The following is a 16998-nucleotide window of genomic DNA, read 5'->3' on the forward strand; positions in this document are numbered from 1 at the left end:
TTCCCAGGATCGACTCTGCCGCCTCCATCCTACTGCCTCAGAGGAGATCGAGATGTGAGCTGGTCGACACTATTCGGGAGCAGGCATATCGAATTGGATCGAGATCCAGTGCGTCATCAAGTCGCTCTGGGAAGGAGTTCGCAGCTCGCATACGTGCTCTACAGGATCAGCCTAATCTCTCTGTCGCCGCTGTTTTTTAACGGCTTGCAATAGACCAGACTATTTCCAGAGGTCAGTTCAATCTATCCTCAAGTAGGCTTTGTCTCCATTCCTTTGTTTTTCATGCAGCTTCAGTTTGTACACTTAGTAGAACACACTTCCTGACCAAATGATGGACAATAACTCTTCCAGGTACCACAAAAGCGGTTGATTCAAAGTTCCCACTATTTATATCACAGGCAATGGTAATAGCAATTTCAGTTATTGTTCCGCAGTGAGTATGTTGTCTGGCCTCATCCTCCTTCCAATGTTTTGTATCAGGTATGTATCATTTGTGTGTAGCCAATCACAATCTTCATCAGCTACAAAAACATCGAGTGAATCTCAGTTAGGAAATCAAAGATAAGATATACAGTGTTTCATGTAGCTGGCATCATCTGTATCAGATTGGTTTTGTTCTCCAGTTGTAAGCACTACTGTAGATTTGGCAGCACGACGTTTGTCACGTAGGCTTTGCAATATCTTTTCTTTATGTTGCTCATATCGGACATTTTCCCTCTGCCTCTTCAGTGCTTGTTTTGCTTCTGTATAGTAAGTGTGAATTAGGTTCAAAACAACTTGAGCAACACACGATTATGGTCCATGTATTATGTATGTGTGAATTATGTATGATAGTTAATATGAGCCAGAAATGATTACCATATGAACTGTTGCATCTGTAGGCTTGAAGTGACGGTCGTAACACAGTCAGTTGGGAGGACTCAATGGCAGAGTTGATATTATTAACATTTTCATTGTTAGAGACGACAGTATCTAGTGTTGTTAGTGAACATGGACCATGAAGTGGAGTCTGGTCACTCATTACCACATCAAGAGGTATGCCTGCATCCAAATTGTATTACCAAAGTCAGCTGCTGACGCACAAAAGCCGCTAGTATGTTTGGATGTAGGAGAACACATGACCTTCCACAACTGGTGTGTGTCGTTGCTGGGTGATAGCAGACTGCGCACTGGGCATCTCCATAGTGTCAAAACCTGTCCAAAGAGAAATTTAATTAACATGAATTTAGCTGTGATTAATGAAATGTATGATAAAGAACAGAGAAAATTGAGTAACCAGACGACATGGCCATGGGTGGCTTAGATGGAGTGTTGGTTCCATTTAAAATAGCGGACATAGCTTTCTTACGATCCCTTGCCTCCTTTCTTTTTTTCAATATTGCATCCCTGTTTAGTGCATACCTCTCCCTTTCCCTCTGTCTCTTTAGTTCTCTTGGATCTATTTTTTGACCTGCAAGGCAATGATATAGTCGGTACTTACATGATCTTAGTAGCTAAGAGTAGGTGATATCTGTATTTACCTGAATTGCCGTTGTTCGTCAGGTCCTGAAAGGGAGTACGTATCCCACTACGCTGAGATCCAGACATATTGTCTTCTCAATGGCTCCCGTTGTGAAACACTTACTGAACCGTGCCTCAACTCAGTTTGCTATGCAAATCATGATGTACTGTAAGTATCAAATTTCCGGTTGTCAGATTAAAAGAGCAATTCCCTTTGTCTTATGTCTGACTAAAGGACGTGCAATTTCAGTTGATCTAACCTGTGCACTGGCAGGTCCGGAAGTAGTCAGATGTCCTGGAGATGTTGCTCGCCAGCGGGGTGATGACACCGGAGGTAAGGCAGCGCGACGGGTCGAGGACGTCGCAGACATCGGGGGAGAAGGCGGCGTGGCGACGACGGTGTATTGAGGAGAGTTAGGGCTGCAAGGCGGGTCGAGGACGTCGCGGAGACCAGGGCGAGGGCGGTCGGGCAGGGCAGAGCGGAGCGAGGACGGCGGGGCGGCGTGCCGACGCGAGGTTCGTGGCATGGTGGTGGCGTTGATCGCGGAGATACTGTTTATTCGCTGGATGGAGGTGCCATCGTTGGGACGTGTAGGAGCCTGTACGTGGGAGTCTGCCGGCAGAACATTTGCTTAGAACCGTCGATCTGGTTCATGTATGGTTGATGAAACGTGGACAATTGGATGGTACTAAGTGGGTCTGATCGAACATCTGGGGTTATCCTGTGTGCACTTTCTTGTGTGGATGTAGGGGAAGTCACATTTGATCTTTTAACAGTAGTATAGATATAGATGATGTGATAAGTTTGAATCCTGTAGATAGCATTATTATTTTCATTTCTTTGGCGAGGTTTTTGCATTCCCCTGGTCACCATGGTTCATGGGCCGTCCGCCCGCGCTAGGAGCGTGAACGGGCGCCTGCAGCGCTGTATAGGAGCTCCCGCCTATCCAGCGGAGTTGCAGAAAGGAGTCGCGGAGGAGACAAGACCACCGTGGGCTGGGCTGTTGTTGCATCTTGAGTGGGCTTTCGGGAGACAATATAACGTGTTTCTGTGGGCTTTCTGGTGGACATGTGCGGCAGCAGCAGCACTGCAGCAGAAGGGAAAGCAGCGAGCGGAGGCAGGCGTTTTTAGTCCCACCTCGCCTGGCTAAAAGGAGGGAGCAGAGAGCTCGGCTACATAAGGGGGCCGGGTGTGACCTAGGAGAAGCACGCAGCTGCGTGGTGAGCACAAAGCGAACTATTCTTTCGCCTTTTACTAAAGAATACCGTGTGCATGCCACACTAAGCAGCATACACTAATTTTTTGAGGGTGTTTTCTCTTTGTGAGAAAGCCCTAACAATTCAAATTTCCAAATATTTGTAAAAGACAATCCAAATCTGAGATCCTTTTCTTCTACGTTCAAAGTTCTTACTCATGATGCTCTGCTTGGATTTAGCATAATTGCAGGCGCATCTTTGAAATGGTTGGCCAACTACCTTTTTGAGAAATTGATGCGACTATTTCCTCAGGGATTAAATTCGGCCATCTAGCTGAATATCGCTAGCCATGCCTTCAGTTCTACGATTAGTTGTTTCAGGACTTGTAGCAGCCAACAGCTCTCTAATGCAGTGCAAAATTCTTCTGTTAGCTATAATTTGCATTATTGGTTTTATCAACTACTCCCTCCGTCCCATAATATAAGAACGTTTTTGACACTACACTGGTATCTAAAACGCTCTTATATTATGGGATGGAGGGAGTAGCCGTTGGCTGCAGTGCAAAATTTTCCTGGTGGACCATAATCCATAAATTTTTCTTTTCCTTCTTCTCTCCATGAAGTTGTTCTTGCCCAAATGTGAATCATGTCAGCAATGTCTTGCATCTAGGTCACTTGCAACTTGCATCATAATATAATTCTTGTGCTAGTTTGACTTGCATTATATAGCTCTTGCCTATAGGTGACTTGCATCATGCTATTATTCTTGCCTGTAGATTAATCTTAGTGCTAGTTTGACTGCTACGATGACATGTTTTGACAGCGACCTCTTACTCTTCTGCAGCTTACTCTTGTGTCCTGGGCTAGAGGCTTAGTATTCCTGCAGCTCCTCTTGCAATAGTTTGCCCTCCTATTTTTTCGAAATAATATGATGGAAAATCACTAGTTTGTGTAGAACAGTATCTGTAATTTTAATTTATACCATTGGAGACTAGTTTGTAGGTTAGTCTGGAAAGGTAATATCTGGAACTTCAAATTAAACTATCGGATAGCAAAAATCACTTCCTTCATAGTGGAGCTTGATGGAAGTAATTTTTGCTCTGTTTATATCTAGATGTTGTTGAGACAAAAAACATGCAGGAAGGGCAGAACATATTTTTTGTGTATTTACTACAATATCTGGAGAGCATATTAATAGAATTTCAGAAAACGTTGAACATCTTGAAAGAAGCCATCATTTTTCAAAATCACTTCCATCATTCAATGAGCTTACTCCTAGTATGCTTCTGAGCTGGATCTTATTAACTCGGCAAAAGCATTTATGAAATAGAAATCATCAGCCACAAATTTTAGCGCAACCAATAATCGGTAGACACGAGCTTTACACGCATTAGTAGATGCACAAGCGACAACCTTAAAGAACCATACTGCAGGCAATTTTTCTTTTTCAAGACCATAAGCATGAGGACTTTAAGATCAAGTATCTTGCACAGAAAGTTTTTCCATATCACAAGCTTCATGGACGTACGTGAGAGGATTGTATAATCTATTGCTGCGGTACCTATTGCGGATCCTCTGGCCACAGTATTTGATTTGGTTGCAACAATCTCTGCCGCTTCTGCTGGGGACTCTTGCTGTCATGGTTTGAGTTTGACGGGCGCAGCTGCAAAACCAACTTATAGGTCATCTTACTGCGCAAAGAGGGCAACAAGAACACCAGAAACAGGCCATCGGGCCATCAGGGCGGGACTATGTACCTCATGAGTAGCACTACCAGCACAATGAGCATTTCTTGCACCATCCTCAACTTCATCTGATGCACATGGAGCACAAAACAATTAGATTCGTGACCACTCACTAATCACTACAGAAATACTCAAATGCACGATGATTTCATAACCAAATTACCAGTTTGAATTCAGGCCCCAATCAGCATAATCTAACAACGAATTGATCATACCGATTCAAAGTGAGCACCTAATTAAGATGTCCTTTTACCTAATCACACCTCAAGCAATTCCAAGTTGTTCAACAAAAATCAAACGTTTCCAATGATCCAAGTCTTTTCTAACTATTACTGTCAAAAGCCACAGGTGAAGAAAATGGGCCAAATCCGTACAGATGATAACATGAACAACAAAAGATGTGACTGATCTGGCATGGGATACATGAAAAGAGAACCGTACAGACTGAAATGAAATGTACTCAAACACATCTATGGAACAACATATGCCTAAAAAGTACACGAGGAAAAACATTGAGCTGCACAGTTACCTGAATTGCCATTCATCAGATATTTGTGCAGCGCACAGCAAACGTAAGTTGGATGGAAATCCAAGGATCTATTTGCATCAAGTGGCATCAGCTCTCGCACCTCCTTGTTCCTCATGTCAACGGTGACGACCCATTTAGTTTCGTCCCAACCATCCTCCTTTGACATGAGGCAAACAACATCATCAGCACACACGATGGGATAGGTCGTTTTCAGGTCCTTCAATGGCAGGCCTGCAGCGCCGGCGTCGCGACCAGGCAAAGAGACAGTTCCAAGGTCATCATCAACATGAAGCATGCTCCCCTTTGACACTTCGCATAGAAATTCAGGACCTGACCCCTGTTGGAAAGAATTTCGGGATTTGACCCTTTTTGCTACCGCCACGAGGCCCGGCGGTAGGATCCTATAGCCTACCTCCAGCGCCTGCGGCGGTAGCAAACTTATCCACGTCAGCAGCGATAACGGCCTCCGTGCCCCTCCGTCACACCCTACCGCCGCTCCTCCCGGCGGTAGGATGTCTGAACCTATCGCCGACGTCTTTGGTGGTAGGGTGCGGACATATATAAACCGCGGGCCGGCCGGCCCCCATCCCCTTCTCCCCACCCAGTCGCCCCCACCACGAAGAACAGAGCAGTTCTTCCAACTCACCCTCTCTCATCCCCTCCACTCCCCCCCTCCGATCTTCTTCGTTTCTTCACGGATTGTGCGGATCGAGATGGCCCCGAAGAGAGAAAAGTAAGCTCTTTCGATCCCTCCAATTAGTTTTAATCAAACACCTTTCGATTCGTCGCATTATTCGATTCAAATCACTCCTTTTTTGAACTAGATTGAATATTTTTTAACCCTAGGATTGATTTAGGTTGATTTAGATGTTATATTGTGCTAGATATGAACTCTATTCACTAGTTGGTATGGTTGTGTTAAGATGAACCCTAGTTAATATTTGATTTGAATGTTTTTTTATATGATGCATGTGAAGGAAATATGCCCTAGAGGCAATAATAAAGTTATTATTTATTTCCTCATATCATGATAAATATTTATTATTCATGCTAGAATTGTATTAACCGAAAACATAATACATGCGTGAATACATAGACAAACATAGTGTCACTAGTATGTCTCTACTTGACTAGCTCGTGTTGGGGAACGTAGCAATAATTCAAAATTTTCCTACGTGTCACCAAGATCAATCTATGGAGTCATCTAGCAACGAGGGAGGAGTGGATCTACATACCCTTGTAGATCGCGCGCGGAAGCGTTCAAGAGAACGGGGTTGATGGAGTCGTACTCGTCGTGATCCAAATCACCGATGATCCTAGCGCCGAACGGACGACACCTCCGCGTTCAACACACGTACGGAGCAGCGACGTCTCCTCCTTCTTGATCCAGTAAGGGGGGAGGAGAGGTTGATGGAGATCCAGCAGCACGACGGCGTGGTGGTGGAAGTAGCGTGATTCCAACAGGGCTTCGCCAAGCGCTGCGGGAGGAGGGAGATGTGTCATGGGAGGGAGAGGGAGGCGCCAGGGCTTAGGTATGGTTGCCCTCCCTTCCCCCCACTATATATAGGGCCAAGGGAGAGGGGGGAGGCGCAGCCTTGGCCCTTCCTCCAAGGAAGGGTGTGGCCAGGGGAGGAGTCCCTCCTCCCCAAGGCACCTCGGAGGTGCCTTCCCCTTTTAGGACTCTTCCTTTCCCCTCTTCTCTTGGCGCATGGGCCTCTTGGGGCTGGTGCCCTTGGCCCATATAGGCCAAGGCGCACCCCCTACAGCCCATGTGGCCCCCGGGGCAGGTGGCCCCACCCGGTGGACCCCCGGGACCCTTCCGGTGGTCCCGGTACAATACTGGTGACCTCGAAACTTGTCCCGATGGCCGAAATAGCACTTCCTATATATAATTCTTTACCTCCGGACCATTCCGGAACTCCTCGTGACGTCCGGGATCTCATCCGGGACTCCGAACAACTTTTGGGTTACCGCATACTAATATCTCTATAACCCTAGCGTCACCGAACCTTAAGTGTGTAGACCCTACGGGTTCGGGAGACATGCAGACATGACCGAGATGACTCTCCGGTCAATAACCAACAGCGGGATCTAGATACCCATGTTGGCTCCCACATGTTCCACGATGATCTCATCGGATGAACCACGATGTCAAGGACTTAATCAATCCCGCATACAATTCCCTTTGTCTATCGGTATGTTACTTGCCCGAGATTCGATCGTCGGTATCCCGATACCTTGTTCAATCTCGTTACCGGCAAGTCTCTTTACTCATTCCGTAACACATCATCCCGTGATCAACTCTTTGATCACATTGTGCACATTATGATGATGTCCTACCGAGTGGGCCCAGAGACACCTCTCCGTCACACGGAGTGACAAATCCCAGTCTCGATTCATGCCAACCCAACAAACACTTTCGGAGATACCCGTAGTGCACCTTTATAGTCACCCAGTTACGTTGTGACGTTTGGCACACCCAAAGCACTCCTACGGTATCCGGGAGTTTCACAATCTCATGGTCTAAGGAAATGATACTTGACATTAGAAAAGCTTTAGCATACGAACTACACGATCTAGTGCTATGCTTAGGATTGGGTCTTGTCCATCACATCATTCTCCTAATGATGTGATCCCGTTATCAATGACATCCAATGTCCATGGTCAGGAAACCGTAACCATCTATTGATCAACGAGCTAGTCAACTAGAGGCTTACTAGGGACATGGTGTTGTCTATGTATCCACACATGTATCTGAGTTTCCTATCAATACAATTCTAGCATGGATAATAAACGATTATCATGAACAAGGAAATATAATAATAATCAATTTATTATTGCCTCTAGGGCATATTTCCAACAGTCTCCCACTTGCACTAGAGTCAATAATCTAGTTCACATCGCCATGTGATTAACACTCACAGGTCACATCGCCATGTGACCAACATCCAAAGAGTTTACTAGAGTCAATAATATAGTTCACATCACTATGTGATTAACGCTCAATGAGTTCTGGGTTTGATCATGTTGCTTGTGAGAGATGTTATAGTCAACGGGTCTGAATCTTTCAGATCCGTTTGTACTTCGCAAATCTCTATGCCATCTTGTAGATGCAGCTACTACGCTATATTTGGAGCCATTTCAAATAATTGTTCTACTTGGAGATATTCTAAATTGTTGCTCCATTATACGTATCCGGTATCTCTACTCAGAGCTATCCGGATAGGTGTTAAGCTTGCATCGATGTAACTCTTTACGTCGAACTCTTTATCACCTCCATAACCGAGAAACATATCCTTATTCCTCTAAGGATAATTTAGACCGCTATCTGGTGATCTACTCCTATATTACCTTTGTACCCTCTTGCCAGATATGTGGCAAGGCACATTTCAGGTGCGGTACATAGCATGGCATACCGTATAGAGCCTATGACAAAAGCATAGGGGACGACCTTCGTCCTTCCTCTTTCTTCTGCCGTGGTCGAGCTTTAAGTCTTAATTTCATACCTTTCAACTCAGGCAAGAACTCCTTCTTTGACTGGTCCATCTTGAACACCTTCAAGATCATGTCAAGGTATGTGCTCATTTGAAAGTACCATTAAGCGTTTTGATCTATCCTTACAGATCTTGATGCTCAATGTTCAAGTAGCTTGATCCAGGCTTTCCATTGAAAAACACTTTCCAAATAACCCTATATGCTTTCCAGAAATTCTACGTCATTTCTGATCAACAATATGTCAACAACATATATTCATCAGAAATTCTATAGTGCTCCCACTCACTTCTTTGGAAATACAAGTTTCTCATAAACTTTGTACACACCCAAAATCTTTGATCATCTCATCAAAGCATACATTCCAACTCCGAGATGCTTACTCCAGTCCTTAGAAGGATTGCTGGAGCTTTGCATACTTATTAGCATCTTTCAGGATTGACAAAACCTTCCGGTTGTATCACATACAACCTTTCCTCAAGAAAATCGTCGAGGAAACAATGTTTTGACATCCTATCTGCAAGATTTCATAAATAATGCAGTAATCGCTAATATAATTTCAACAGACTCTTAGCATCGCTACGAGTGAGAAAGTCTCATCGTAGTCAACTCCTTGAACTTGTCGGAAAACATCTTAACGACAAGTCGAGCTTTCTTAATGGTGACATTTACCATCATTGTCCGTCTTCCTTTTAAAATCCATCTGTACTCAACAGCCTCACGACCATCGAGCTGTTCCGTCAAAGTCTACACTTTGTTTCCATACATGGATCCTCTCTCCGATTTTATGGCCTCGAGCCATTTATCGGAATCCGGGCCCACCATCGCTTCTCCATAGCTCGTAGGTTCATTGTTGTCTAGCAACATGACTTCCAAGACATGATTACTGTACCACTCTGAAGCAGTACGCATCCTTGTCACCCTACGAAGTACGGTAGTGACTTGATCCGAAGTCTCATGATCAATATCATAAGACTCCACTTCAATTGGTGTAGGTGCCACAGGAACAACTCTTTGTGCCCTGCTATACATTAGTTGAAGTGACGGTTCAATAACCTCATCAAGTCTCCCCCATCCTCCCACTCAATTCTTTCGAGAGAAACTTTTCCTCGAGAAAGGACCCGATTCTAGAAACAATCCCTTATTGCTTTCGGATCTGAGACAGGAGGTATACCCAACTGTTTTGGGTGTCCTATGAAGATGCATTTATCCGCTTTGGGTTCGAGCTTATCAGCCTGAAACTTTTTCACATAAGCGTCGCAGCCCCAAACTTTAAGAAATGACAGCTTAGGTTTCTCTAAACCATAGTTCATACGGTGTCATCTCATCGGAATTACGTGGTGCCTTATTTAAAGTGAATGTGGTTGTCTCTAATGCCTAACCCATAAACTATCGTGGTAATTCGATAAGAGACATCATGGTATGCATCATATCCAATAGGGTGCAGTTGTGATGTTCGGACACACCATCACACTATGGTGTTCCAGGCTGTATTAGTTGTGAAACAATTTCCACAATGTCTTAATTCTGTGCCAAACTCGTAATTCAGATATTCATCTCTATGATCATATCATAGATCTTTTATCCTCTTGTCACGACGATCTTTCAACTTCACCCTGAAATTACTTGAACCTTTCAATAATTCAGACTCGTGATTCATCAAGTAAATATACTCAACATCTACTCAAATCATCTGTGAAGTAAGAACATAACGATATCCACTACACGCCTCAGCACTCATTGGACTGCACACATCAAAAATGTATTACTTCCAACAAGTTGCTTTCTAGTTCCATTTTACTGAAAACGAGGCTTTCAGTCATCTTGCCCATGTGGTATGATTTGCATGTCTCAAGTGATTCAAAATCAAGTGAGTCCAAACGGTCCATTTGCATGGAGTTTCTTCATGCATATACACCAATAGACATGGTTCGCATGTCTCAAACCTTTCAAAAACGAGTGAGCCCAAAGATCCATCAACATGGAGCTTCTTCATGCGTTTTATACCGATATGACTTAAGTGGCAGTGCCACATGTAGGTGGTACTATCATTACTATCTTTTGGCATGAACATGTGTATCACTACAATCGAGATTCAATAAACCATTCATTTCAGGTGTAAGACCATTTGAAGGTATTATTCAAATAAACAGAGTAACCATTATTCTCTTTAAATGAATAACCGTATTGCGATAGACATAATCCAATCATGTCTATGCTCAACGCAAACACCAAATAACAATTATTTAGGTTTTAATACCAATCTCGATGGTAGAGGGAGTGTGCGATGCTTGATCATATCAACCCTGGAAACACTTCCAACACATATCGTCAGCTCACCTTTAGCTAGTCTCCGTTTATTCCGTAGCCTTTTGTTTCGAGTTACTAACACTTAGCAACCGAACCGGTATCTAATACCCCGGTGCTACTAGGAGTACTAGTAAAGTACACATCAACACAATGTATATCCAATATACTTCTATCGACCTTGCCAGCCTTCTCATCTACCAAGTATCTAGGGTAATTCTGCTCCAGTGGCTGTTCCCCTTATTACAGAAGCACTCAGTCTCGGGTTTGGGTTCAACCTTGGGTTTCTTCACTAGAGCAGCAGCTGAATTGCCGTTTCATGAAGTATCCCTTTGTTCCCTTGCCCTTCTTGAAACTAGTGGTTTCACCAACCATCAACAATTGATGCTCCTTCTTGATTTCTACTTTCGCGGTGTCAAACATCGCGAATATCTCAAGGATCATCATATATGTCCTTGATATATTATAGTTCATCACGAAGCTCTAGCAGCTTGGTGGTAATGACTTCGGAGAAAACATCATTATCTTATCTGGAAGATCAACTCCCACTCGATTCAAATGATTGTTGCACTCAGACAATCTGAGCACAAGTTCAACAATTGAGCTTTTCTCCCTTAATTTGCAGGCTAAGAAAAACGTCGGAGGTCTTATACCTCTTGACGTGGGCACGAGCCTGAAATCCCAATTTCAGTCCTTGGAACATCTCATATGTTCTGCGATGTTTCAAAAACGTTTTTGGTGCCTCAATTCTAAACCATTTAGCATTACGCACTGAACTATCATGTAGTCATCAAAATGTGTATGTCAGATGTTCGCAACATCCACAGACGACGTTCGAGGTTCAGCACACTGAGCGGTGCATTAAGGACATAAGCCTTCTATGAAGCAATGAGGACAATCCTCAGTTTACGGACCTAGTCCGCATAATTGCTACTATCAACTTTCAACTAAATTTTCTCTAGGAACATATCTAAACAGTAGAACTGAAGCGCGAGCTACGACATAATTTGCGAAGACCTTTTGACTATGTTCAGGATAATTAAGTTCATCTTATGAACTCCCACTCAGATAGACATCCCTCTAGTCATCTAAGTGATTACATGATCCGAGTCAACTAGGCCGTGTCTGATCATCACGTGAGACGGACTAGTCAACATCAGTGAACATCTTCATGCTGATCGTATCTACCATACGACTCATGCTCGACCTTTCGGTCTTCTGTGTTCCGAGGCCATGTCTGTACACATGCTAGGCTCGTCAAGTCAACATAAGTGTTTCGCGTGTGTAAATCTGTCTTACACCCGTTGCATGTGAACGTTGGAATCTATCACACCCGATCATCACGTGGTGCTTCGAAACAACAAACGGTCGCAACGGTGCATAGTTAGGGGGAACACTTTCTTGAAATTTTATGAGGGATCATCTTATTTACTACCGTCGTTCTAAGTAAACAAGATGCAAAAACATGATAAACATCACATGCAATCAAATAATAGTGACATGATATGGCCAATATCATATAGCTCCTTTGATCTCCATCTTGGGGCTCCATGATCATCTTGTCACCGGCATGACACCATGATCTCCATCATCGTGTCTTCTTGAAGTTGTCTCGTCATCTATTACTTCTACTACTACAGCTAACGGTTAGTAATAAAGTAAAGTAATTACATGACGTTTATGTTGACATGCAGGTCATAAATAAATTAAGACAACTTGTATGGCTCCTGCCGGTTGTCATACTCATCGACATGCAAGTCGTGATTCCTATTACAAGAACATGATCAATCTCATACATCACATATATCATTCATCACATCCTTTTGGCCATATCACATCACATAACATACCCTGCAAAAACAAGTTAGACGTCCTCTAATTGTTGTTTGCATGTTTTACGTGGCTGCTATGGGTTTCTAGCAAGAACGTTTCTTACCTACGCAAAAACCACAACGTGATATGCCAATTGCTATTTACCCTTCATAAGGACCCTTTTCATCGAATCCGATCCGACTAAAGTCGGAGAGATAGACACCCGCTAGCCACCTTATGCAACTAGTGCATGTCAGTCGGTGGAACCAGTCTCACGTAAGAGTACGTGTAAGGTCGGTCCGGGACGCTTCATCCCACAATGCCGCCGAATCAAGATTGGACTAGTAACGGTAAGCATATTGAACAAAATCAACGCCCACAACTACTTTGTGTTCTACTCATGCATAGAAACTACGCATAGACCTAGCTCATGATGCCACTGTTGGGGAACGTAGCAATAATTCAAAATTTTCCTACGTGTCACCAAGATCAATCTATGGAGTCATCTAGCAATGAGGTAGGAGTGGATCTACATACCCTTGTAGATCGCGCGCGGAAGCGTTCAAGAGAACGGGGTTGATGGAGTCGTACTCGTCGTGATCCAAATCACCGATGATCCTAGCACCGAACGGACGACACCTCCGCGTTCAACACACATACGGAGCAGCGACGTCTCCTCCTTCTTGATCCAGTAAGGGGGGAGGAGAGGTTGATGGACATCCAGCAGCACGACGGCGTGGTGGTGGAAGTAGCGTGATTCCAACAGGGCTTCGCCAAGCGCTGCGGGAGGAGGGAGATGTGTCATGGGAGGGAGAGGGAGGCGCCAGGGCTTAGGTATGGTTGCCCTCCCTTCCCCCCACTATATATAGGGCCAAGGGATAGGGGGGAGGCGCAGCCTTGGCCCTTCCTCCAAGGAAGGGTGCGGCCAGGGGAGGAGTCCCTCCTCCCCAAGGCACCTCGGAGGTGCCTTCCCCTTTTAGGACTCTTCCTTTCCCCTCTTCTCTTGGCGCATGGGCCTCTTGGGGCTGGTGCCCTTGGCCCATATAGGCCAAGGCGCACCCCCTACAGCCCATGTGGCCCCCGGGGCAGGTGGCCCCACCCGGTGGACCCCCGGGACCCTTCCGGTGGTCCCGGTACAATACCGGTGACCCTGAAACTTGTCCCGATGGCCGAAATAGCACTTCCTATATATAATTCTTTACCTCCGGACCATTCCGGAACTCCTCGTGACGTCCGGGATCTCATCCGGGACTCCGAACAACTTTCGGGTTACCGCATACTAATATCTCTATAACCCTAGCGTCACCAAACCTTAAGTGTGTAGACCCTACGGGTTCGGGAGACATGCAGACATGACCGAGATGACTCTCCGGTCAATAACCAACAGAGGGTCTAGATACCCATGTTGGCTCCCACATGTTCCACGATGATCTCATCGGATGAACCACGATGTCAAGGACTTAATCAATCCCGCATACAATTCCCTTTGTCTATCGGTATGTTACTTGCCCGAGATTCGATCGTCGGTATCCCGATACCTTGTTCAATCTCGTTACCGGCAAGTCTCTTTACTCATTCCATAACACATCATCCCGTGATCAACTCTTTGATCACATTGTGCACATTATGATGATGTCCTACCGAGTGGGCCCAGAGACACCTCTCCGTCACACGGAGTGACAAATCCAGTCTCGATTCATGCCAACCCAACAAACACTTTCGGAGATACCCGTAGTGCACCTTTATAGTCACCCAGTTACGTTGTGACGTTTGGCACACCCAAAGCACTCCTACGGTATCCGGGAGTTTCACAATCTCATGGTCTAAGGAAATGATACTTGACATTAGAAAAGCTTTAGCATACGAACTACACGATCTAGTGCTATGCTTAGGATTGGGTCTTGTCCATCACATCATTCTCCTAATGATGTGATCCCGTTATCAATGACATCCAATGTCCATGGTCAGGAAACCGTAACCATCTATTGATCAACGAGCTAGTCAACTAGAGGCTTACTAGGGACATGGTGTTGTCTATGTATCCACACATGTATCTGAGTTTCCTATCAATACAATTCTAGCATGGATAATAAACGATTATCATGAACAAGGAAATATAATAATAATCAATTTATTATTGCCTCTAGGGCATATTTCCAACAGCTCGTTGATCAAAGATGGTTGAGTTTCCTAGCCATAGACATGAGTTGTCATTTGATTAACGGGATCACATCATTAGGAGAATGATGTGATTGACATGACCCATTTCGTTAGCTTAGCACTTGATTGTTTAGTTTATTGCTATTGCTTTCTTCATGACTTATATGTGTTCCTATGACTATGAGATTATGCAACTCCCGATTATCGGAAGAACACTTTGTGTGCTACCAAACGTCACAACGTAACTGGGTGATTATAAAGGTGCTCTACAGGTGTCTCCGATGGTGTTCGTTGAGTTGGCATAGATCAAGAATAGGATTTGTCACTCCGATTGTCGTAGAGGTATCTCTGGGCCCTCTCAGTAATGCACATCACTATAAGCCTTGCAAGCAATGTGACTAATGAGTTAGTTACGGGATGATGCATTACAGAACGAGTAAATAGAGACTTGCCGGTAACTAGATTGAACTAGGTATTGAGATACCGACGATCGAATCTCGGGCAAGTAACATACCGATGACAAAGGGAACAATGTATGTTGTTATGCGGTTTGACCGATAAAGATCTTCGTAGAATATGTAGGAACCAATATGATAATCTAGGTTCCACTATTGGTTATTGACCGGAGACGTGTCTCGGTCATGTCTACATAGTTCTCGAACCCGTAGGGTCCGCCGCTTAAAGTTCTGTGATGATCGGTATTATGAGTTTTTGTGTTTTGATGTACCGAAGGTAGTTTGGAGTCCCGGATATGATCATAGACATGACGAGGAGTCTCGAAATGGTCGAGACGTAAAGATCGATATATTGAACGACTATGTTCGGACACCGAAAGTGTTTCGGGAGGTTTCGGACATATACCGGAGTACGGGGGGGGGGGGGGAGGGGGGTTACCGGAACCCCCCGGGGAGTATATTGGGCCTAATGGGCCCTAGTGGGAGAAGAGGAGGGGCGGCCAGGGCAGCCGCGTGCCCCCTCCCCCTCTAGTCCGAATTGGACAAGGAGGGGGGGCGCCCCCTTTCCTTCTCTCCCTTCCTTCCCTTCTCCTACTCCTACTTGGAAGGGGGGAGTCCTACTCTCGATGGGAGTAGGACTCCTCATGGGGCGCGCCATAGGAGGCCGGCCCCCTCCCCCTCCTCCACTCCTTTATATACGGGGAGGGGGGCACCCCTTGAACACACAACAATAGATCATTGATCTCTTAGCCGTCTGCGGTGCCCCCCTCCACCATAATCCACCTCAGTCATATCGTAGCGGTGCTTAGGCGAAGCCCTGCGTTAGTAGCTTCATCAACACCGTCACCACACCGTCGTGCTGACGAAGCTTTTCCCGGAAGCTCTACTGGATCATGAGTTCGCGGGACATCACCGGGCTGAACGTGTGCCGAACGCAGAGGTGCCATACGTTCGGTACTGAGGACCGGTTGATCGTGAAGACGTACGACTACATCAACCGCGTTGTCATAACGCTTCCGCTTACGGTCTACGAGGGTACGTAGACTACACTCTCCCCTCTCTTTGCTATGCATCACCATGATCTTGCGTGTGCGTAGGAATTTTTTTAAAATTACTACGTTCCCCAACAACATGTTGGAGGCATTTGTTGTGATAGATGATGCATGTTCCTATGCTATGATGCAAGTAGTGGATGTAGTGTATGGTGAATATTGGAGATATTTGTTATATGTAGTGTATGAATCCTCAAGATGAACCTAGTTCATATTTTTTTGTTATAAAAAATATTATATGATGAATATTGGAGATATTTGTTGCATGTAGTGTATGTTAGATGATGCAAATACTGGATTTTGTCTGGGTAAAAATGGTGAACCCCTCAAGATGAACCCTAGTTCATGTTTTTTGTTTTTTAAGAAAATATGAGATGATGCATGTTGGATGTTATTGGAGAAATATGATATGATGCATTTGAACCTTGATGAGCCTTTGTTATGCATCTATATGTCCCCTAGTTCATGTTAAAAATTCTTTTGATATGCTTATGCTTATGTTTATGCAATTTTTAGGAGGCCACCTCTTGCGGATGACATTGGCATCAAGTATACTATGCTTGACCCTACGTTCGACAAGGGCCGTTGTGCTCGTTTCATTGAGAATGAAGTGCTAAGTAACTTTCTTAAACCAAATATTTCGAATCGATGAAAAAAAGTTACTAATTGTTTGGGTCTTCATTTCGACAGATGCTCCCGCCACTGCAGATGAGGGGTCACAGGACGACCGTGAAGATGGAGTACGACGAG

General features: G+C 44.7%; 1 protein-coding gene and 1 non-coding gene across 2 annotated transcripts; both read left to right on the forward strand.

The window, feature by feature from the left end:
• The first annotated feature begins 786 nt into the window (after positions 1 to 786).
• Positions 787 to 2249, forward strand: LOC123132554 (uncharacterized). Its single transcript, XM_044552401.1, has 3 exons — positions 787 to 1035; positions 1543 to 1669; positions 1775 to 2249. The coding sequence occupies exons 1-3, from the start codon at positions 991 to 993 to the stop codon at positions 1906 to 1908; spliced, it is 306 nt and encodes a 101-aa protein (XP_044408336.1). The 5' UTR covers positions 787 to 990; the 3' UTR covers positions 1909 to 2249.
• Positions 2250 to 2712: 463 nt separating this feature from the next.
• LOC123072165 (U5 spliceosomal RNA) lies at positions 2713 to 2831 on the forward strand. Its single transcript, XR_006434877.1, has one exon. It is a non-coding gene; the product is annotated as a U5 spliceosomal RNA (small nuclear RNA).
• Positions 2832 to 16998: the final 14167 nt, after the last annotated feature.

This window comes from Triticum aestivum, chromosome 1A (genome assembly GCF_018294505.1).
Source record: "Triticum aestivum cultivar Chinese Spring chromosome 1A, IWGSC CS RefSeq v2.1, whole genome shotgun sequence".
NCBI classification, from domain to species: domain Eukaryota; kingdom Viridiplantae; phylum Streptophyta; class Magnoliopsida; order Poales; family Poaceae; genus Triticum; species Triticum aestivum.